This window comes from Oryctolagus cuniculus, chromosome 2, assembly GCF_051225735.1.
Source record: "Oryctolagus cuniculus isolate XC-2025 breed Fujian yellow rabbit chromosome 2, ASM5122573v1, whole genome shotgun sequence".
NCBI lineage: Eukaryota > Metazoa > Chordata > Mammalia > Lagomorpha > Leporidae > Oryctolagus > Oryctolagus cuniculus.
This window is the reverse complement of record NC_142868.1, coordinates 52,430,211-52,454,997: the sequence shown is the minus strand read 5'-3', so window position 1 is coordinate 52,454,997 and position 24,787 is coordinate 52,430,211. Positions and strand designations below refer to the sequence as shown.

Genomic DNA, 24,787 nt, shown 5'->3' with positions numbered 1-24,787 from the left:
TAAATGGTATAAAAGAACGTATCAAAATTCTACAAAATTGTCTCACTTGAACATTTATTCTTTTTTTTAACTATAAGAGTTATGCGGCCGGCGCCGCGGCTCACTAGGCTAATCCTCCGCCTTGCGGCGCCAGCATACCAGGTTCAAGTCCTGGTTGCCCCTCTTCCAGGCCAGCTCTCTGCTATGGCCAGGGAGTGCAGTGGAGGATGGCCCAAGTGCTTGGGCCCTGCACCCCATGGGAGACCAGGAGAAGCACCTGGCTCCTGCCTTTGGATCAGCGCAGCGCACCGGCCGCAGCGCGCTGGCCGCGGCGGCCATTGGAGGGTGAACCAATGGCAAAAGGAAGACCTTTCTCTCTGTCTCTCTCTCTCACTGTCCACTCTGCCTGTAAAAAAAATAAAAAAAAGAGTTATGCAACAAGTTTCCCCTTTTGCCTCAGCTGCAGGCATGCTCAAAGCCAAAAACCATACAGGTCTTTATATCTTCAACTTAACTTGATCTTACCCAAATTTCTATAGTGTGTTTTTTCTTTTCCTTCCTATTTTGTCTACTTAGTGAGTTTATCTGTTTGTAAGCTACCACAAATCCTTTCCAGAAAGGTATGATATATAAATAATCAATAACAACAACAAAAACACACAAAGAAAAAAAAAGTCACATATGAAATGTAAAATTTACCTAAGTATATTTTAATGTGTAACTTATATGTTGGCAACAGGAGATCATAATAATATAATAATAATATTATATTATATTATTAAATAACTTAATTACTTATTATATAAATACAAAGTATCAAAAACACTTACCCGTCTATGTCTTTCTCTGTCTTTACATTTTTCTCGAACCCAGTCAATAGTATGGAAATCATCATATGTACCAACACCTGGAATTGGTTCATCCAAAAGATCCAGTAGATGTGTAGAACTGTTGATGCTACCTCCATTCGTCATTGTATAATGAGTTCCTTGAGAACAAAAAAGGAAAGGAAAGACAAACACTTTATGAGAGACAACAGTGAGTTATGTAATCTTAGAAGTTCAATGTGGGGGCTGTGGCGCAGTAGACTAGGCCTCCGCCTGAGGTGCCTGCACCCCATATGGGCACTAGTTTGAGTCCCAGCTCCTCCTCTTCCGATCCAGCTCTCTGCTATGACCTGAGAAAGCAGTAGAATATGGTCCAAGTCCTTGGGCCCTTGCACTCACATCAGAGACCCAGAAGATAATCCTGGCTCCCGGCTTTAGATCAGCCCAGCTCTGGCCATTGTAGCCATTTAGGGAGTGAACCAGTGGATGGAAGAAATTTCTGTCTGTCTGTCTCTCTCTCTCTGTAATGCTACCTCTTATATATATAAATAAAATCTTAACAAAATAAGTTAACTGTGAACTCACAAAGAAATACTATCATTTGAGATAATTGAAACAAAATATTTTAAAAAACTATCCAAAAATTATGCCATACCCTTTCAATGTCATAGCACAGTACTAATTAACAACTCTGCCCAACTCTCATCTGATGTGCTGGAGAAGAGAATTGTATGGCTTGCTCTTTAATTGTGACTGGGGGATAGAATACATAAAGTTAGAAAATGCCTTGTAGAAGACTGATAAATAGAAAATGGTGATTTTCATCTGTTCAAACACAAATGGAGGGGCAGACATGTGGTGTCATATCCCATATCTAAGTGCCTGGTTTCAAGACTCAGCTCTGCTCCCAATTCTGATTTCGGCTTCCTGTTTATGTGTACCCCGAGAGGCAACAAGTGACAGTTAAAGTACTTGGGTACACGCCATTCATGTGAAGACACAAATTGAGTTTCAGACTTTTGGCCTGCTCTAGTGCCAGCTGTTGAGGCCATTTGGGGAATGAACCATCAGGTGGAAGATTCTCTCTTATATGCTCTGCTTTTCAAATAAGTGAAAAACAAAGCAAAACAAACTACCACACGGCAGATTCTATCCAGGAAAATTAGTAACAAAGGGTAGTGGTTTGCTAGACTCTCTAAGAAAATTTTTCTTCCAATAACTATATAATTTCAGCCTTATATATCATCTTTGGAATAAGCTTCATTGTTGTGATGGCCTCATTAGAATTAAATCAATCTTTGACAAATGTTCCGGATATAGTATATGTGGGTACAACAGACAAAGAAAGTAATAGGAAGGACAATGAAAGACAATTCAAGGGAAAAATACAAATGACTTTTAAATATGAAAAGTTCAATCTAGCACATACAAAGAGATGTAAATCAAATCTACAATATTATTTTCTTCTATCAGACTGGTACACTTAAAAACATGTGTGAGTGCACTGAGTTGGCTAGGTTATGGAGAAAGAGGTCCCATCACAAAATTAGTAGTTTAAATGTAAATTTATGGGGGGCCGGCTCTGTGGCACAGCAAGTTAATGCCCTGGCCTGAAGTGCCAGCATCTCATATGGGCGCCAGTTCGAGACCACTACAATATATATATTGCAGTTAAAAATGGCCTGGGAAAGCAGAGGAAGATGGCCCAAGTCGTTGGCCCCTGCATCCGCATGGGAGACCCAGAGGAAGCTCCTGGCTCCTGGCTTCGGAAGAGTGCAGCTCCGGCCACTGTAGCCAATTGGGAAGTGAACCATCGGATGGAAGACCTCTCCCTCTACCTCTCTCTCCTTCTCCTCTCTCCTTGTAACATTGATTTTCAAATAAATAAATAAATCTTTTCAAAAAATAAATATATATTTATATAATCCTTTAAGGAAGGCAAAAGCTACCAAAATTTAACATACACAGGTACTATCCCCCGGCAAGATTACTTTGAGGAATTTTCCTGCAGTTACACTTATACATATAATTGAATAAATCCATAAATTATGCACAGTGTGGGCAGAACATATTACTATGTGCTATAAAAAGAAAAGAAAAATGTATTCATGCCAAAACGCTTATAACTTAAAAGAGGGGCCAGAAAACAATCACAGACTAACATTTTAAATTTTGAGGTACATACAGTTGCAACGATTCAATTCTGTCATAATAACACAAAGGAAATCAGATAATACCTAAATGAATGTATATGAATACATTCCAGTAAAACAGGAATGAAACAGGTATGAAGGGCAAGATTGGGATCATGGGCCATAGTTTGCCAAGCCCTGACTTAAAGTCTGCACAGCACAAACTAAAATCAACAAAAGACATTTCTTTTTTTTTTTTTTCTTTTTATTTTTTTGACAGGCAGAGTGGACAGTGAGAGAGAGAGACAGGGAGAGAGGTCTTCCTTTTGCTGTTGGTTCACCCTCCAATGACCACCACAGCCTGCGCGCTGTGGCCTGCACACCTCACTTATCCGAAGCCAGGAGACAGGTGCTTCTCCTTGTCTCCCATGTGGGTACAGGGCCCAAGCACTTGGGCCATCCTCCACTGCACTCCCGGGCCATAGCAGAGAGTTGGCTTGGAAGAGGGGCAACCGGGACAGAATCTGGTGCCCCCACCAGGACTAGAACCCAGGGTGCTGGTGCCGCAGGCGGAGGATTAGCCTATTGAGCCACAGTGCCGGCAACAAAAGACATTTATTAAGAATTTTTTTAAAATATAAATGACACTCTTCTATACAGTATACAAGATATAACTATAATAAGAAAACCACTGTCCCTGACTTCAAGGTGCAAGTTCTAAGTTCCCATTCCAAATTATATTTTAAAGCAAAGTTCTAATATCAAAGCACTTTAAGACAAATGTTATTTGTTAATTACATTTAATTCGACACAGAGAAATCTTAGGATTATGACATATAGGATGGGATTAATTTAAGAAAATTTCCTTAAAATATAAATTTTACGTAATTTAAAATAATGAGGCTATGACTTCACAATGAGAATTACAGCTTCACATTCTATGTCAAATATATGCTTACACCTATCTCTGAAAAAAAAAGGATGTAAACATGATTATTAAAATAGTTTCTATTACTATTAGAAAAGAGTATAGAGGGGTAGAAAAAAAGTCTGTAAAAATGCAATAATTCAGGCCAGCGCTGTGGTGTAGTGGGTTAAAGCCCTGGCCTGGAATGCCAGCATGCCATATGGACAATGGTTCTAGTCCCAGCTGCTCCTCTTCCAATCCAGTACTCTGCTATGGCCTGGGATAGCAGAAGATGGCCCAAATCCTTGGGCCCCTGCACCCACATGGGAGAACAGAAGAAGCTCCTGGCTCCTGGCTTTGAATTGGCACAGCTCCGGCCGTTGCAGCCATCTGGGGAGTGAGCCAGTGGATGGAAGACCTCTCTCTCTCTGTCTCTATCTCTCTCTGTAACTTTGTCTTTCAAATAAATAAAATAAATCTTTAAAAAAAATACAATAATTCAAAAGTGAAAATAACTGGATTTGACAGTGGAAGGAAAGAGAAGTAGCCAGGGAGCTATCAAAACTAAGATTTCTACTTCTAGGAATTGATTCAACAAATGCAGAGACTTGAATATTTCATTATTTGCAATACTGAAAAGTTCAAAGCAATGGAAATGTCCCATCCATTGGTAATAAGTCCTGTATATTAATGCAATGGAACATAATGCAGCATTTAAAAAAGATGAGGTGGATTAATAAATGTACATATAAAAAAGCTGGCTACAATATATTGCAGTTAAAAATGTGCCAAGTGAGTAGAAGCATGTTTAATATGAAACTTGCTTTGAAAAATTATTTTGGTTTAAAAAATAAACTTCCCGTGTCTGCTTATAGAGAAAATAGTATTACCAGATAAGAGACAATATCTTAATAATGGCTTGGGATGGCACTGTGGAATAGTGCGTAAAGCCGTGCCTGCAGTGCCAGCATCCAATATAGGAGCTGGTTCAGTCATAGCTGCTTCATTTCCAACCCAGCTCTCTGCTATGGCCTGGGAAAGCAGTAGGAGATGGCCCAAGTCCTTGGACCCCTGCACATGCATGGGAGATCTGGAGGAAGCTCCTGGCTCCTGGCTTCGGATTGGTGCAGCTCTGGCCATTGCGGCTAACTGGGGAGTGAACCAGTGGATAGAAAACCTCTCTCTCTCTCTCTCAGCCTCTGCCTCTCTGTAACTCTGACATTCAAATAAATAAATAAATAAATATTTTTTAAAAATGGCCACCTCTAGGGACCATAAGTTAGAAAAAGCTGAGCACAAACTTTATTTTTTACTTTACACACACACACACACACACACACAATGTCTATATATTATTGATACAGACTCCCATCTCTGTGAATGTGTATATCATATATCTAAGTTTAAAGTAGAAAATAAGAGTTTATAGTTATATACAAGGAAAATTATTTTTCTAAATAAGGGCACACTATATTTTCATAGGAACATGAACAGAAGAAAAATTCTAGTATAAATCAATGAAAAGAGCACAAAAATTGAACACAAGGGCCCAGACTCTACTTCCTGACATCTAGGCAACATTGGACAATACATTAAGGATCTGTCAGCATCCATGAGAACCACATGATACATACTATAGCTTACACAAAGCAAGGACACATTTTAAATGTTTCCAAAGCCCTGTATATATCATTTCCAACAGTGATTTTAGCATAAGTGATTCTAAAATTACATCCTCAAATCATTTATCAGAGATAGAGATTGTATACCAAAAAACAGTAACTTAAGCAGGTAAAGCCACCACCTGCAGCACCAGCATCCAATTTGGACACCAGTTTGAGTCCCGGCTGCTCCACTTCTAATCCAGCTCTCTGCTATGTCCTGGGAAAGCAGCAGAAGATGGTCCAAGTCCTTGGGTCCCTGCACCCATGTGAGAGACCCAGAAGCTCCAGTCTCCCGGCTTCAGATCACTCTAGTTCCGGCTGTTGTGACCATCTGGGGAGTGGACTATCAGATAGAAGACCTCTCTCTCTCTCTCTCTCTCTCTCTCTCTGCCCTCTGTAACTCTGCTTTCGGATAATAAATCTTTTTTTTAAAAGGACATCATTTTAATACAAATATAGCTAATTCTTTAATACAAACTATATGGAATGGAATGACACTATGCTCGTATTTCAAGGAAAGATGAAAAAGTAAAATACATGAGACCTGTTCATTTCCTTCTAACTTTTAAGAAATGAAGCAATTGGGGCTGGTGCTGTGGCACAGCAGGTTAAAGCCCTGGCCTGCAGTGCTGGCATCCCCTATGGGCACCGGTTCTAGTCCCGGCTGCTCCTCTTCTGATTCAGCTCTCTGCTATGGCCTGAGATAGCAGTGGAAGATGGCCCAAGTCCTTGGGCTCCTGCATCCATGTGGGAGACCCGGAAGAAGCTCCTGGCTTCAGCTGGGCCCAGCTCCGGTCATTGCAGCTGTCTAGGGAGTGAACCAGCAGATGGAAGACCTCTCTCTCTGTCTCTACCTCTCTCTGTAACTCTTTCAAATAAAATAAAAATAAACCTTTACAAAAAAATGAAGCCAAATTTGAAGACTATTCTTGCATCTTTCTATAATCTTTCTGGTTTAACTGACTGACTTTTGTTTACAGATAAAGAAACACAGGGGTTCAATGCCAGCATCCTACATGGGCACTGACTGGTTCCTGTCCAGGCTGCTCACTTCCAATCCAGCTCCCTGTTAATGTGCCTGAGAAAGCAGCAGAAAATGGCCCAAGTCCTTGGGCCCTTGCACCCAGATGAGGCTCTTGGCTCCTGACTTTGGCCTGGCCCATTCCTGATCATTGCAGCCTAATGGGGAGTAAATCAGCAGATGCAAGATTGCCCTCTCTTTGCATAACTACATTCAAATAAATAAATAAATCTTAAAAATAAAGAAACAATCATAAATGTTAAGTCACTTAACAAAACTCTCATGTGGCAAATCCAGAAACTGAACTTTCCCTAATCACTCTGAACACTCTTTAAACAAATGAAGAAAATGTCTTAAATCAGAAGAGGGCAGGAGTGAAAGGGTGCACATAGAACCACAGTGCCAACACTAGCACTTCATTTCATCACTACAATACAAGCCAAAGAAGCTATACTATAGTTTGGAAGCTCTGTTTCTTGACAATTCAGAGAGATTGTAAGAACAAAACTTGAACATAGAAGGGATTAAATAATGCAATAAAGTAAATTTTGCACTAAGAAACTTAAATATCTATTTGTTTTTACCAGGTGTCATAGGGTTCTCTTTTATTTCTATATTTAATTAATACATCTGAATGTTTGGTTTGGAAAGGTACAAAATCTCTAAAAGGAGAATCGCATATTGTTTTCAGTGTTTTGGCAGAAATGTTCTAGGAACAAGTAATTTACCACTCTTGACTAAGGGTTTAAGGTCCAATTCTTGAGTGCAAAGCCCATGTTCATTTACATAAAAAACTTTATAAATGTAAAGCTTTAGGCTCTTCCCTAGTCTCCACCTCCCTCCACTCACCTATCCTGATTTTATTCAGTAAACTTTGTGAAAGTTAACTGAATGGCTACCAATTTTCTTAAGAAAAAGCACTTGAAAAAGAAATATAATAAGAATATTTAAAATACCTTAACATACCTGAGAATCTCTAATTCTGCTTTCCATATGAGTATGGTTTTTCATAAATAAATCAATCTTTAAAAATGCAGTTATAGAGAGGCAGAAGCAGAGGCAGAGAGAGAAAGTCTTCCCTCCGCTGGTTCACTTCTCAAATGATTCCAGTGGCCAGAGCTGGGCTGATCCAAAGCCAGGAGCCAGGAGCTTCTTCCTGGTCTCCCATGTGGGTGCAGGGGCCCAAGGACTTCGGCTGTCTTCTACTGCTTTCCCAGGCCATTGCAGAGAGCTGAGTTGGAAGTGAAGCAGCAAGGACTCGAACCGGTGCCCATATGGGATGCCGGCACTGCAGGCGGCGGCTTTACCCACTAAACTACAGCACAGGCCCCTGAGATCTATTTTCAATTGACTTTATACACATGTGATTAACTATATGTTAAATAAGGAGTTCAACAAATAGTATGAAAAGAAAAAAAAAAAACTGTTCCTTGACAGTCAACACAAGGGCTTTTCAAGCCATTGCTTCTCAGTGTGTTAACTTCAATTCTATAGATTGCCTTTTAAGTGCTCTATTAGTTACCACAGATCAGGGAGAACATATGGTATTTGTCCCTTTGGGACTGGCTCATTTCACTAAGTATGATGTTCCAGATTCATCCACTTTGTTGCAAATGACCAGATTTTATTTTTTAATCACTGTGTAGTATTCCATAGAGTACATATCCTGTAATGTCATTATCTAGTCTTGACAAGTATTTAGGTTGATTCCATGTCTTAACAATTGTGAATTAAGCTGCAATAAACATGGGGATGCAGATAACTCTTTTACTTGATTTCATCTCCTTTGCATAAATTCCCACAAGTGGGATGGCTGGGTCATATGGGTAGGTCTATATTCAGCCTTTGGAGGAATCTCCATACTGTCTTCCATAGTGGTTTCAGCAGTTTACATTCCTGCCAACAGTGGATTAGGGTATCCTTTTCCCCACATTTTTGCCAGCATTTGTTGTTTGTTGACTTCTATATGAAAGCCCTTCTAATGGGGGTAAATTGAAACCTCATTGTGGTTTTGATTTGTATTTCTCTGATGGCTAGTGATCCTGGCATTTTTTCATATGTCTGTTTGCCATTTGGATTTCCTCTTTTGAAAAATGTCTGTTTAAGTTCTTTGCCCATTTGTTAACTGGGTTGTTTGTTTTGTTGTTGTGGCGTTTCTTGATCTCTTTATATATTTTGGTTATTAATCCTTTATCAGTTGTATATTTTGCAAATTATTTCTCCCATCCTATCAATTGCCTCTTCACTTTCCTGAGTGCTCCTTTTGCAGTATAGAAGCTTGTAGACATTTAATATTAACAACCAATTATAAGTCTAAACTTAAAATAACCATATTAGCCAATAATTATACTCACACCAGTGTTATTTATGTAATGAGCCTTTATTGTTTTTGCCCACCTAGTATCCCTTTTCCCTCCTTTCTATAATGGAACACAATTATTTTAGGAAACTTCTATCCATCACAGAATGCAGTTTTGGTGTGTGAGGGTCAATGAAGGTTCCCACCCTTCCTCAACTAGGGAAAAGGCACAAACTCCAGCTCCTGGAAATTTAAATCTGAGCATAGTGACACAAAGGTACTTGGAGCCAATTAAGTGCCATAACTGAACCTTCGAAAGAATATAAAATAGTTCTTGCCACATAGACCCCTAGATCTTCGAACATAAGAAAGTATGAGATGAATGTTAGTAGCTTTCAAATTTCAGACAAGAAAAAAAAAATCGAACTTTTTTGTGGAGGACTATCAGATGCCAGTGACTGACATTTGTACTAACTAATTCTACTACCTTTTGGCTGAAAATAAACAAAAAAGATGGAAATAAATATCACTCTCCTTGCAGAGAGGTCTGGTAGAGAAATTCCAAAGCCTTAATGAAATGTGAGGTCAGAAAGATGTAGAGTCAAATTCCAGCTCTGCCAACTATTAGCTGCAGCATAAGTTACATACTGACATCTTTGAGGTACCATACTTTTCTCAACCAGTTGCAGAGTATGATGAACAGACTGCAGATAAATATACCTTTTAATACTATATTGGCGAACAGTAGTTAATCAATGAACACAAACTATTATTTTTACTCAAATATTTTGGTGTTTAAAGTCCCAAGGCTGAATTACAGTACCCATATGGCACTAACCTTAACCACAAGGTTAACAAAAGTCCCAGAAAAGAAAAAGTGTCATAAATTTGGACAGTAAGTTTTTCTTACAACTGGATATTGGGCAAAAAGCCTATGGATTTTTTAATACCAGTATGGACACAGAAACAAATTTATAAAATGTATGGTAAATAACCAAGTTTTCAATCATGGACATTTCATGGTTCTTATATCACTAAATAAAATATCTCAGCAAGTAAGGAAAACAACCCAATCAATGAAATGTAACAAGTCTGCAACTTACCCGGAAACATTAATAAGAAAAAGTCTAACATTGTTTATTTTACTATTTTCCACACAGAAATTTACAAAATTTAAGGATGTCTATGGATATACAAATCCATTATTTACTGGATTTATTATAATCAAAACAAAAGACTTTAGAAATTATCTGCAGAAAAATTAGGTTTAAGATTATTCAATATTCTTTGAAGAAATATTTCCTTAAAGGGAAATACTTATCATTTCAACAAATCATGCTGGGACAACTGGCTAGCCACCTGCAAAATAGCAGAACTGGACCCTATCATACACAAAGACGGACTCAAAATGGGCCACAGACTTAAATATAAGAGATAATATCAAGAAATCCTTAAAATAAAATGTAAGACTAACTTTTTGTGACTTTGGGTTAGGCAATCATTTCTTAGATATAAAACCAAAGAATAAGTACAAAAGATAAATTAACTAGACTACATCCAAATTAAAAATATCTTTCTCACACAGAGGCCAGATGCTGTAATCTTGCTCATGTCTAATTCTAACAATAAAAATCAATATTCATTGAGTACTTAACATGTGCCAGATATTGTTCTTAGTATGCTATATAATATTAGTTCATTTAATCCTCACAACAACCTTGTGCAATGTTATCTCGCGCTTATAAATTTGAAAAACAAGGCAGAGAGTTAGGAAATATGCCCAGGGTCATACCACTAGTAAGTAAGGAACACAGATTCAAGTTCAAGCAGTCTTGAGTCTACATATATTTCTGAATCACTATACAATAAAGCCCAATAATTAATTTCAGGGTTGGTTTACTTGCATATTTTAAGATATGTGGGTATTCTTTTCTTAGAGAAAGTTGATACTATTAAATGGTACCTTATCCCAAAACACATGTGTGCACGCACTGCTTTTGGATAATTAATACAACCTTCACCATCAATATTCCTCTTTGCTTTTGATTCCAGACCACTTTTGTCTATACTGTTTAGGAAGCTGCAATAAAAACATACCACATTAGTAGTCATGGGCACGCTGTTGCTCTGTACTTACATCCCAATGCTTTAGCAAAACCCATGACAACAACACACCCCTATTTTCACCCTCAGGTTGCTCTAGACTAATCTTATACCACAGAAAGGCTATCTTTACTCCATGCAGAGTTAATTCCCACTCCAGGGATATACTTAGAAACTTGTTTTGAAAACTTTTTTGACTATGGCCCACAATAGGAAACATTTCTTCCTGACATAGTATGTAGGCATGCCCCAAAGTACAGTCAAAGTTTAGGAAAAACTACTCTTACTACTTGGTATATAGTTACACTTAACTACTTGGGATAGTTCACCTTCATCTTTTTTTTTTTTTTTTAAATACTGGTTACAACCCAACTGACTTCATGATCAACATGCTAAAACCTGAAGTTCAAAAACAAAAAAGACTGAAATGGGGCCAGCGCTGTGGCTGTGTGTTAACACCCTGGCCTGAAGCACCGCATCCCATATGGGTGCCAGTTAGAGACCTGGCTGCTCCACTTCTGATACAGCTCTCTGCTATGGCCTGGGATAGCGGTAGAAGATGGTCCAAGTTCTTGGGCCCCTGCAACCACGTGGGAGACCCGGAGGAAGCCCCTGGCTCCTGGCTTCGGATCGGCACAGCTCTGGCCATTGCGGCCGATTGGGGAGTGAATCATCAGATGGAAGACCTCTCTCTCTCTCCCTCTCTCTGTCTCACCTCTCTAACTCTTTCAAATAAATAAATAAATCTAAAAAAAAAAAAAAACTAGAAAAAATTAATGAAATTATATGCTTTCCTACTAACAAAAAAAACCTTTATATTCCTACCCACTTACCCTCAAACATATATTTGTAGAACTAAAAAAATTAAATAACTACTGAACTTTAAACTGAGTTCATTAGTAAATTTCCCATTAGCATCAGCCCAAGTCTTTTGTCAAAAGAGAACACTCAATTTTACACGAAAAAAAGGGTATATAGTTATAAGATTGCAACTTGCTAAACCTCTGAAGTCTTTTGCCATTTAGGCTCATACTACAGACTACAATCCTCAGACACACATAAAATACATATAAATTCTTTTAAAAAACGATGGAAGAGGGGCCAGTGCTGTGGCATAGCAAGTAAAGACACTGCCTGCAGTGTCAGCATCCCATATGGGTGCCGGTTCGAGTTCTGGCTGCTCCACTTTTGATGCAGCTCTCTGCTATGGCCCAAGAAAGAGGCGGAAGATGGCTCAAGTCCTTTAGGCCCCTGCACCCATGTGGGAGACTCAGAAGAAGCTCCAAGCTCCTGGCTTTGGATAAGTCCAGATCTGGCCATTGTGGCCATTTGGAGAGTGAACCAGCAGATGCAAGACCTCTCTTTCTCTGACTCTGCTTCTGCCTCTCTGTAACTCTGCCTTTCAAATAAATAAGTAAGTATTGAAAACAAAATAGGCCGGCGCCGCGGCTCACTAGGCTAATCCTCCGCCTAGCGGCGCCGGCACACCGGGTTCTAGTCCCGGTCGGGGCGCTGGATTCTGTCCCGGTTGCCCCTCTTCCAGGCCAGCCCTCTGCTGTGGCCAGGGAGTGCAGTGGAGGATGGCCCAGGTGCTTGGGCCCTGCACCCCATGGGAGACCAGGAAAAGCACCTGGCTCCTGGCTCCTGCCATCGGATCAGCGCGGTGCGCCGGCCGCAGCGCGCCGGCCGCGGCGGCCATTGGAGGGTGAACCAACGGCAAAGGAAGACCTTTCTCTCTGTCTCTCTCTCTCACTGTCCACTCTGCCTGTCAAAAAAAAAAAAAAAAAAGAAAACAAAATGATGGAAGAAGGAAAGTAGAGACTCAAAATGCAGTTGCTTCTGTGAATTAAGATCAGGAAGTCTAATCCCTACTATATACTTTTCTCCCTCTGTGACCTTACTGATAAGAAATGGTCATCCTGGTAAGGGAGGAGAAAGTAAATGTTAAAAATTGATAGTGAGGGCAGGCATTTGGAGAAGTGGTTAAGAGGCCACTTGGGACAATCAATATCCCATATTGGAGTGCCTAAGTTTGAGTTCCAACTCTGTTCTGAATTCCAGTTCCCTGCTAATGTACACCCTGGGAGGTGGCAGGTGATGGCTCAAATAGTTGGGTTCCTGCCACCATGTGAGGAAACCTGGATTGAGTTCTGGCTCCTGGATTCAGCCTGGCTCAATTCTGGCTGTTGTAGGCATTAGGGGAGTGAAGCGAAGCAGCAGATGGGAGACCTCTGTCTCTGCCATTCAAAAAAAAGGTTGACGGTGGAAGCTCCAGAAAACCAGCAGACTTCCAAAACAAGGATTAAAAAGGTAATGCTGAGGGGTCAGCATTGTGGTGTTAAGTCGCCCCTGCAGTGTCAGCATCCCAAATGGGCACTGGTTCAAGACCTGGCTGCTCCACTTCCAACCTAGCTGCCTGCTAATGCTCCTAGGAAAACAGTGGAAGACGACAGATCTTCTATCTGTTGGTTCATTCCCCAAATAGCCTCAAAAGCCACATCTGAGGCAGGCTGAAAAGCCAGGAACTCTATCCTAAACTCCCACGTGGGTGGCAAGAACCCACGTACTTGAGTCACTCTCTATTGCCTTCTCAGGTACATTAGCAGGAAGCCTAACAGATGGGACTCGAACTGGCAAACAGATGGGATGCCAGCAATACAAGCAGCAGTTTAACCTCCAAGACACAATACGGCCCCTACATAAAATAAATTTAGTGATAGGGCTCTGTTTTATACTACTGTTTTAGGATATAAAGAATTTCTAGCACCAAATAAAGGACCTCTATTTGTTCTTTTAATTACAAAAGCTTACATGGATCAGTTTTTAGGAAGAGGTTTAACTTTCTGCTTGGATAAATGGTATAGGAAAAGTGCAATAAGATTTGAGCCCTAAAAATCACTTTGCAAAGAGCCTACAGACTGTTCCTCTGGCAATAATATCATATAATCCTATATCAGGACTTCCAAATAATATGCAAAAACTACTACTACTAAAAACACTAACTACTGACACTTTTGGGAGAGAAGTGATCAAATTCACCTATGGTAACAGAACGAGAAAGCTTTACTGAATACATCACCGAGCTAGTGAATGTCAAGCAATGACTTTGGCAGAAATTTGAAATACTAATACCCCAAATCTTTATTTCTTTTTTTAATGTTTAATTTTTTAACTTTTAATTTTTAAAAATCCTATTTAGGGTATACAAACTTCATGTATTTCATGCATACAAATTTGGTGAAACAGTGACTCCTCCCCAATTTCCCTCTGTCCCACCCACACCAAACCTTTATTTCAATGGCAAAGCTGTCCTTTTGGTGGTTATGACCTCTTGAATCTGGCACTTTTTAACCTTTCTATACTATTCCCTTTACTGATTCACAATAAAACTATTATATTGGTTTTACTATAACAAAACTAACCAGTGAGAAATATGCAAAGCATTTGCTCTCATTCACTCTTTTTATCTGCCAGCAGCATTGCCCTATCAAATTCCTGGATGTACTTGAAAACATCCTACTTTAATAACACTTGTCAAAAGGACACTTATCTCTTCCTCCCCTGAAGTCCCACAGAAAATACAGTCTATACCATTCAGTAGAAATGTATTAACTTCCTTGGGATTTTGTTTCTTTGTTTTTCAACTTGGGAAAGCTCTTTTATGCCTCTATCTGACTGTAAACATAACTTATTTCAGAGATCTACACAATAATACGCATTATACACTCATTAGAGAATGAGCCAAATATCTAGTTTGAATCCTAACTTTTCCTTTACAGTTCTTTACCTCAGTTTTGTCAACTGAAAAGTAGAAATTGTAACAGGACCTACTTCACAAGTTGTGATAAGAATTAAAATAATTTAATACATGTAAAGCACTTAAAACAGTTTCTGGCGAACACTAAAGTTCTACAATTAACTATTACTAATACTACTATTATCCCCACCCCTATTCTCTACAGCATTTAGCAGTGCTTTATATATACATAACAGCTCAATAAATACTTTAAGTGAAATAATGTTCAATTTTTTCAAGACCCTTCATGGGGTAAATGAAAGCTCAAGGCCCAAAGGATCAAGCCCATTATAAGGCTTGATTGAATTCAATCCCTCCAACTATTTAAATTTTGTGAGCAAATTACAAAGAAATGTCAAAGTACTGTATCGTATAAACCCTGTAGTCTAAATAAGCCAAGTTCATTTTTTTATTTCCTGATAAGTTTCTATACAGTAAATTTAACCCCAAAGATGACTTTCTAAAATAATTTTAATTTCTATCAATAATATACTAATTGTACTTTGAATTTGCTTATACCTCCAGCCTCTATAGTATTCATTCAAGTAAGAAGCTTCATTATTTACCATCTTACCAAGAAAAACAATACAGTGTGAAGTTTAATATATCTGACAAAGGTACTCCCTAGTTCTAGCACTCAAGGATTTAGTAATTAAAACCATGTTTACCTTACTGATACCCTTTACAATTTTATGCTTTATCTGTCTCTTCACTATCACGCTGAAGATCTATTTCTAATCATTGGAGTTTTGTCCTCACAGGAAAGCTGACTCAGTTTTCTTGATTTATGTTAGCTACCTATCTTCACGGCATCAGTTCCTTTGTGTTGACCCATGGCTACAATGGATCATAAATTATGGAAAACAAATAATCTCTTACTCATGGATACTAGGATACTACAGTATGCTTTAGATAAGACAATATAGTCAAGCAAGCCTGGTAACTGACTGATTTGTACTATAAATATACAATGCTACTTTTCAAATAGTGCTGACGTATTAATAAAGTAGGTCTCATGAAGGGATGTGAACTTCATTTGAGCTGCCAAGAACGGGTATAACCTTAAGCACAATTCCCAGAGGCTTATTTATGAAAATATTATACAAATTTTTATTTGTATTTATTTTTATTTTTATACTGTATTTTGGTAATCACCAGTAATCATGCCGACTCTTGTAAAGTTTTGCTTTATTTCTTATTATTAGCATATATTAAACAGAGACAGAGTCTGTAAGTTCTAGCAAAGACTGTCAAGCCAACACAGGGAATTTAAATTTTTCAAGCTCAGGTCTTTGGTTTATCATCATTAACAAATGGATGTTATAAAGGCTCAGAGAAAAATTTAACCTGTCTTGTTTCACAGCTTAATTACTGATTAGCAAATAATGTGACATTCATAATGTCACCATTCATTTACCTTGATTCCTATGTAAAGAAATCCCCTACAGAAAATTGACCATGAGAATATAGGAAAAAGGAGAACATTTGATCACAATGTTAAGAACTAAAATAAAAAAAAAATTCTGAGTGGTGAGATAATGAGAAATTATTTTCTTCTTTATGCTTTTAAGTATTTCTCCAAAGGTTCTAACATAACATATTGGAATTTTATAAAGGCAACTCTGTAAGCAAAAGCACAATATATATAAAAATCTTTGTACAGTTCTTTTTTCAAAATGTAGAAAGAAAGCTTTTACTAACTATATAATACTACGGGATAAATATTACAACTGTTCAGAGTCTAAAATAATATCAAGCAGATATAATGCAATCAATAATATTTGTTGAATTTATTATAACTTTAAAATTATAATAGCAGTTAGTAGTTTTAAAAAAGCGTCATCAGAATACAAAGAATACTTGAAGCACTCACAAAGTGGGATAAATATGTTCAAGAAAATCATGACTTCCTTATTTACTTCCTAAACAAAAGTTTGCATTAAACCATAAGGTTTGCAATATCATGAGGTAATTTAAAACTAACAAGGCTTATAAAATTCAATTCTTTTCCACAGTAACAAATGTCAATCTATTTACAGAATAATCAACTTAAGAAAAAATGAAAAATGAGCAGTTTATTCAACATACAATTAATGTTAAGAAGACTGAAGCAGTGTCTGCCACAGGATTTACATCTGTACTGGAAGCTTTTCCATTTTTCACTAACTGTTGATTTTCATTTGTTTTTAATATGTAAAAGTAACCTAAATGTATTTTATCATATCAAATTTTACAAGATACCTGTGGCAATGTAGTACATTAAGCTGAAATGAATATTAAATGAAAAATATTAATGTAAAAGTGTGTTCATCTTTGTCATCTTAAAATGTTATAAAACCTAAATAGAGTTTTTATTATAAATTTACTTTGTGGTATAAAATCTACAAAGTAACTGGTAGCACAGAAAATATAACAGTACATAGATACTAGATTTCTCTGTGTAAATGAAAGGAAACACAAGTTTTCTGAAAGAAGAAAAACCTGACTTTTTAGGTGCCAACCGCCGCAACTTTGGTTAGCTGTAAAAGAGGATTAATTCATTTCTGTGGTTAAATAGAAAGAGGATTTTCACACAGAAGATGGAGTCGGAGGCCGATGTGATCTGAAGCAGTACTAATCTGCACAGAGAAAACAATCGGGGACTACAGAACCATTCTGACGCTGGCATTTTCCCCTTACTAACAACCCAGGGCAACCAACAACATACTGCAGTATTTAAAGGACAAACAAGAACCTATTTAAACCAGAGAACCGCCCAGCCGCATGCAAAACATACCAAAGGAGGATTCATAGCAAGGGGATGGTATTACCTCTTTTATGTAATTCCCTCAGGGGAATATTGTCTCCTCCCCCGTCATAAGGCAAATAGGGATCAGAAGAAGCATCCATGATTGGAATTTTTAAAAAGAAGAAAAAAAAAAAAGAAAGAAAGAAAAAAGCTTGCTAGCTTAAGAAGACAGTGGCATTTCTTCCACCCCTGCAACAGCAGGCAAGGGAGATGCCATATTTGATGAGGGTTAGAACTGTAGTTCCACTCGCTGAAGCAACTGGGTTCTTCCACAGTGGATGATGTCATCAAAGGGAAATTATTGCAGCCTGGTTGCTAGTGGCTACAATCAGGCCAGGCTTAGAGGCGGAACAGCCTTCTTAATCAGGTCCTGCTACGTAAGATGATGACTAAGCTCCAAGTATAACAGACAAAACTGGTTTGAGAATTTTAAAGCACTCACAATGTAGCTTCTATAGCATGAGTGGCAACTACGACAAAACAATAGAAACATTATTTCTTTTTGATTTTAAGATAAGCATAAGGGAAACAAAGTAACAGAGATGTAGAAAGGAAATTCTAGAGGTAGACAATGCCCTTTTATATTTCTAATATAGAAAAATGGGAACAACACTAATAAGGTAGAGAGATTTTCTTATATAAATACTAATTTCATACAGGAATGATATGAGTCATAACAAAAGCTATAAAATTTCAAGATTTCTCAACGGTTTGATTTTAAGTCTATACTTCATTGTCCAAAACATACAGAAGGCTTCTACTGAGGATTTAAAAAAAAAAAAAAAAAAAAAAGCCTGAGTAACTGAAGTTGAATAGTTTTTACCTCACTTTCTAATCCTCTCCAGAACCCTCTGGTTTCCTTCCTTCAAGGAACTAGAAGGTGAGAAACTTCAGCTTTTAAGGAAGAAAAAAAAAAGTATCAACATACCAAGTAACTTGTGTGCAGCAACTGTGCAAAAAAAAAAAAAAAAAAATTATGAATTGATTTTTTTCTGTCTCTACTATCTTCATATTTCTCGAAGATTTTGTGCTTTTTAAAAAAGACTTTTAGTAAAGAGTATTTCAAAGTGAAGTACTCCAATTGTATCACTGCTGGAAATTTTCATTAAATAAAGACATAAAGCAACTATATTAAAACAAAAACAAAACGAAAAACCCTGATGCTCATTTAAGATCAGAGTTAAAAATTTCACAGTAAACTCTGGTGTGACTCCTCTAGATTCTCGTTCTCAAATGCCTATTACGCAGTGCCACTAAATAAAAAGGCGCTGTTCATTAGGAGCAATTCCACAGAACTCAGCAGTCCTGTAGAATTCCCTTTCTGAAGCACTGAATGAGACAACCTCTGAGGTCCACCCCAACTCAAAGAATTTATATGAAAATTGCAGTTGGAAGGAAAAAGAACTCAGAAGGCAGGAGACAGGGAAATTCTGTTCAATTTGTTTAGTACATTTTAGTTGTTTAGGATTTTTTAAACTGTATAGGTTAAATCAAGTTCCTATATTTCAAAAACATTTGCACCTCAGGTAACTAGAGCTTCTTATAAAATCCCACATGGGATTTGGGAGACCGGGTACAGGAAGGAAACACAGATTAGAATTACAAACCCAAGAATATTCTATCTAATCCTGATTGTAGCTATTTACATGTATTACTGAAAAAGTAGGTTGGAGTTTCCTTTTTTTATACCACGAAAAACGGGCATTTGCTATTGTGGTTAGGACACGGCTGGAGGCTTCCCCTCATATCCCAAATCATAGTAACTGACTTCAAGTCCCCACTCCTTGGTAATGAGCACCCTGGGAGGTTGCCTGTGATGGCTCAACCCCTTCAATCCCTGATCTCCATGTGGAAGACCCAGATTGAGTTCCCAATTCCAGGCGTGAGGTTGGGCCACCCCTGGCTATTGTCGCCATCTAGGGAGTGAACCAGTGGATGGGATACATCTACCTTCCTCTTTCAAGTAAGTTTTATATAAAATAAAACCAGGAGACCCTTGACAAAGAGCTACCTTTATTAAATTAGTTCAATATACATATATATGATCATTTATGGTTCTTTGGTATATTATAGTACCCCAAGATTATTCTAAAACCACATACTATATGGTACACACATATGATTTGTTATAACTATATATATTTTTTTTCATGAATTTACGTAAGAGGAAGATCTAGTTACAAGGTTTCCAGGTATTTGTAGGCACTCTCTTAACTTGGTATTCCTGATCTACAACTTGGTAAGAAAGAATAACAATGACAGCAACACTAAGGGCCAGAGGGGGACTACAATAACCTCTCCATAACAATGGTTGCATAAGACTGAACTCCTACAGGAATGTTCCTAATATAGAGGCAAGACCCAGCCTCTTCTCTGTTCCCTTACCACAAGGTATCCTTGCCTGTCCTTCGTCAAAAGGAATTCACTGAATTGATGGGGAGGCCAAGGCAACTTCAGCTGGCTGACAAGGTCACACAGAAGGTCTGTCTCAGCAAGATGTGAGGACAGCTGAAGTCCTCTTGGTGGTTTTAGGTTTGTTGGGAACTACACTCTGCATAAGAAAGCCGGAGCTTCCTGGTGGTCCCGCTAATGACTGCTGTATTCCTAATTTTAGGGAAGAATGCTTAGTCTCATTATTCCCAAAATGTCCACTGCTTTGCAGAATTCTAATCAAATCAAATGCTAGCATAGGAGATGGGGTAATGCTTTACACAAGGTTGAGTTGTTTGTGGAAAAGAATTAAAAGGCAACAGGCTCCCTGGTATATACTTCCCACTAGAATAAAGATAGATGTTATTAAAGTTTCAATTCAATATATGCTACAAATACAACAATGGTTAGGATATCAAAACTGTAGAACAGATTTTAAGCGAATCTTTAAATAAGTACAATAAAGAAATTAGAGTTCCAGAAAGAACTGCAAGGAGGGGATATATTTTTAAAAGGCCTGCTTTAAACACTGGGGCTTCTAGTAAAGATTAGATTAGGAAGGTGATATTCTATCTTTGTGTAGCCAATTTCTGCATAACTCGACAACACTCCAGGCCTTGGCTTGTGTGGGCAGCCCATTATGTTGCACCTGTCTATGATTGTAACCCACGCTCTGAATATGCCCTTAAGAGTCAAAGAAATTGTAACTAGATGTAGACATAGAGTTTAGAAGCAACATAAAACACAAAGTCAATGGTTCTAAGAAAATGGACAATAGAGTTTTTATTGTAAGAAAAAAGGAAGCATTATGTGACTTATAAAAATAAAGTCTGGTGCTTGAGAGCCAGAGCCACGCCATCAGCCTTGCTATGAGTGTGTCTCTCATTTCTTCAAGCGCTGACACCTCTCACACCTTGGGACCCTTGGACTGGCTGGAGCTGGTCTCCGGCAAATTGAGAGTGGTACAGCTGGCCCTACAAGGTTCTAATCAGCAGACTCAAGAAGTCATTTGCTTATCCTATAGATAAACCTTGTAGGCCAGTAATGTCCAGAGAGATTTGTTTAGAATTCCAGGTACAGGCAGGGAAATTCCAGGTCTGAGGCAGAAGGCAACTACCACTTGCATATAACCCCACCCCACCCCCAGAACAACTGAAGCCCACCTGGCCATCATAAAAATTCCCTAAAAAGCAAGGCACTACCAATCAAAGGAAGGTCACGAGCACAACTGACCAACCTAGAACTTGGAATATGGACCTCTCAGCCCCAGTGTCAATCTGTAAGAAGCTTCACCCCTAACTTGGGAATTAAGCAATAGCTACCCAGCTTAGCTCTGTGCTTCCCAAATAATACCTACTTTCTTCCACTACCTAACATTAGTGATTGGCATTCTGCATGTCAGGCAAGTTGATACAAGTTTGGGGTTCTATAAGAACACTGCCAACTAATTTGAGGGGTTGTTCTACAATACACACACAAACATTTTGTCAACACATTTGAATTATTTTTAAAGATCAAAACTGTGTATACATATAATATAGAATTATATTTACATATAGTTTAGAATGAGACATATCAAATTCAATTCTTATTGAGAAATGAGGCAGAAGTGGGTAGAAGAGGTACAGTCATTTTTTACAGTTCTAAATTTTAATTTTTTTGAAAAAAATTATTTTATAACAAATATGAACATTTTTTAAGATTTCAGAAGTAAACACACCTACCGTGTGTATGGACTCCATAGACACCATTTTCTCTTCAAGAGAAAGAATCATTACTTAGGTTAAAATGTTTCCCAACCACATTTTGGGAAAGGACAAGGTACACTGGAAGGTGTGACAGAGGACTTTGACACAGATTTGGTATTACTAGGCCAATAAAAGGCATTACAATAAAGGTGGGACTGAAGTGGAAAGAGAGCAGAAGGCAAATTAAAAAATTCCTATGCACAGTTTCAAGAAAAATGCTCAGGATGGATCCTCTGAACAACCAAAAACACTTAAGTGGTAGCACATAAAAGAAGCAAAAAATTCACAGGGGAGGATATTTGTACTTACAAATGCACCCTACATTGTAATTTCAGCTTGATATGGGATTCTGGATAAATCACAACCACTTTGGCATGTGCTTTCCTATCTGTAAACTAGTGAGGCAGAATATATGACAACAGTATCATAACAGTTAAACCTTGAATCTATAACATGAATGACCCAAGAGCTCTGTAAAAACTGAAGCATCAAAATCTGAAAAAAGAAAAGAAAAAAGATTTTTTGGCCTTTGGATCTAACTACCAAATTACAGAAAATACAGATAGAGAAACATGTTAAATAATAGCAAAGAGGAGACCAGCACTGTGGTGTAGCTTAGGTTAAGCCTCCACCTGTGCAATCGGCAGCACCACTTCCAATCCAGCTCCTTGTTAATGGCCTGAGAAAGCAGTAGTAGATGGCCCAAATGTTTGGGCCCCTGCACCCATGTTGGAGAAGTGGAAGAAGCTCTTGGCTCCTGGCTTCAGACTGACCCAGCTCTGGATGTTATGGCCATTAGAAGAGGAAAGCAGCAGACAGAGACTTCTGTCTGTCTCTCCCTCTGTAATTCTGTCTCTCAAATAAATAAATGAATTTTAAAAAAAATAATCAACCAGGAAAACTAGGAAACAAACTAGGAAACCAAACACCTAATTTATTTTAAAAAAACTTGTTTGGGAGTCAGAGAGAGAGAGAAAAAGAGAGAAAGAGAGAGAGAGGGAATCTTCCATCCACTAGTTCACTCCCCAAATAGCCACAATGGCTGGGGCTGAGCCAGGTCAAAGCCAGAACACTGGAACTTCATCAAGTACTATACTGCTTTCCCAGGCACATTTGTGGGGAACTGGATTGGAATTGGAGCAGGTGGGGCTTGAATCAGCTCTCATATGGGATGCCAATGTCAGACAACAGCTTAACAACTCATTTCACCATAATGCTGATCTCTGAATGTCCTAATTTCTTAAAGAGTAAAAAAACTGGAAGAAAGGGGAACCCATAGGGGGGAAAAAAAAAGACAACACATATCAATCAGTTTGATGTGCAAATTTTAATGAATTAACAAAATGTGAAAGACAAGATATTAGACCTCTAGGACTTATTCATATTTAAATATGATAACAGCCTTTTAGAGATATACAACAAAACACATATGTATATGTACCCAACTATATAGAATACAATACTTCATATTAATTTCAAAATAAGTAGGAAGGGGTAGGATGAAATAAAATTGTCCATGAGTTGATCAATATTTAAACTATACTATGAGAACAAGGTCAGAATACTCTTCTCTGTACTTTTAAAATATTCTATAATGAGTTATTTTTAAATTATTTTAACAAAATAAGTAAAATCACTTGTATGAGATAGACATTAATAAAAATTAACTGCTTACTCTTCAAACTAAATACATTACTACAAAAAGTGGCAGTTTAACAACTGTGGATTACAATCCACAGGTATGGCTGTATTACATTTACATTTAGATACACTACTTGCCACTATGCTTTAACATGAATTCAGTCCTTCTCCTTAAGAAAAAGCATCAGAAAAAAAAGACAAAGCAAAACTTTTTTCTTTTAATTTATTTGACAGAGTTACAGACAGTGAGAGACAGAGACAGAAAGGTCTTCCTTCTGTTAGATCACTCTCCAAATGGCCGCTACAGCAGGTGCTGCACCAATCCAAAGCCAGGAGCCAGGTGCTTTTTCCTGGTCTCCCATGTGGGTGCAGGGGCCCAAGCCCTTGGGCCATCCTCCACAGCCCTCCCGGGCCACAGCAGAGAGCTGGACTGGAAGAGGAGCAACCGGGACTAGAACCTGGCACCCATATGGGATGCCGGCGCCGCAGGTGGAGGATTAACCAAGTGAGCCACCGCGCCAGTCCCCAAAGCAAAACGTTCAAGGACAATTAATTCAAACTGCAACTTTAGTTGTAAAGTCATTAAGCAGGTAAGAAAAAAGAGGTGGTAATTCTAAAAAATGACAAGCCAGAAAATAAATTGAAAAAAACAAGATGGTTTTGCAACATTTCTACCTTATATCCACAAAGTTTTAGTTCTCAGCATGGCTGCCCATTACCCAAACATTTCACAAGATTAAAAATATGAAGAGGGGCCAGCGCTGTGGCACAGAGGGTAAAGTCACTGTCTGCAATGCCGGTATCCTGTACAGGTGCCGGTTCGAGTCCCAACTGCTCCACTTCCAATCCAGTTCTCTGCCATGGCCTGGGAAAGCAGTAGAAGATGGCCCAAGTGCTTGGGCCCCTGCACTTGCACGGGAGACTTGGTAGAAGCTCCAGGCTCCTGGCTTCGGATTGCCACACCTCCAGCTATTATGGAAATTTGGGGAGTGAACCAGCAGATGGAAGACCTCTCTCTGCCTCTCTCTGTAACTGCCTTTCAAATAAATAAATATTTTAAAAAAGAAACCTGAATATTTTATTTCATAAACATCACAAAATGATCACTTTTTCAAAATCTGAATGAAAAACAGCCAATATTTTTAATGCCTAAACAATCTCATTTCAAGGAATTTGTCAAATACACTCAAGGCAGGGCTGGAATTGTGGCACAGCAAGTTAAGCCATCACATGCAATACTGACATCCCAAATGGGCACAGATTTGAGTCCTGGCTGCTTCACTTCCCATCCAGAGCTAATTGACACTATAGACCAAATGGATCTAACTGAAACCTACAGAACTTTTCACCCCACAGTTGCAGAATACACATTCTTCGCATCAGTACATGGAACTTTCTCTAGAATAGACCATATGCTAGGATATAAAGCAAGCCTCAGCAAATTCAAAAAAA

At 38.3% G+C, this 24,787-nt stretch overlaps 1 protein-coding gene across 7 annotated transcripts in view; it reads right to left on the bottom strand.

Moving 5' to 3' along the window:
• CLCN3 (Cl-/H+ antiporter 3) overlaps window positions 1-24,787 on the bottom strand; it is a 94,350-nt gene that overhangs the window by 37,819 nt on the left and 31,744 nt on the right. For 5 of the 7 annotated variants that reach the window (XM_008273874.5, XM_008273897.5, XM_008273885.5 and 2 more), the window contains one exon: window positions 810-967. In XM_008273874.5, coding sequence (XP_008272096.1) covers window positions 810-967 — 158 coding nt within the window. Of the gene's footprint in view, window positions 1-809; window positions 968-17,538; window positions 17,915-24,787 lie in introns of those variants that run through there. The other 2 variants (XM_008273900.5, XM_008273891.5) reach the window with 2 other exon arrangements.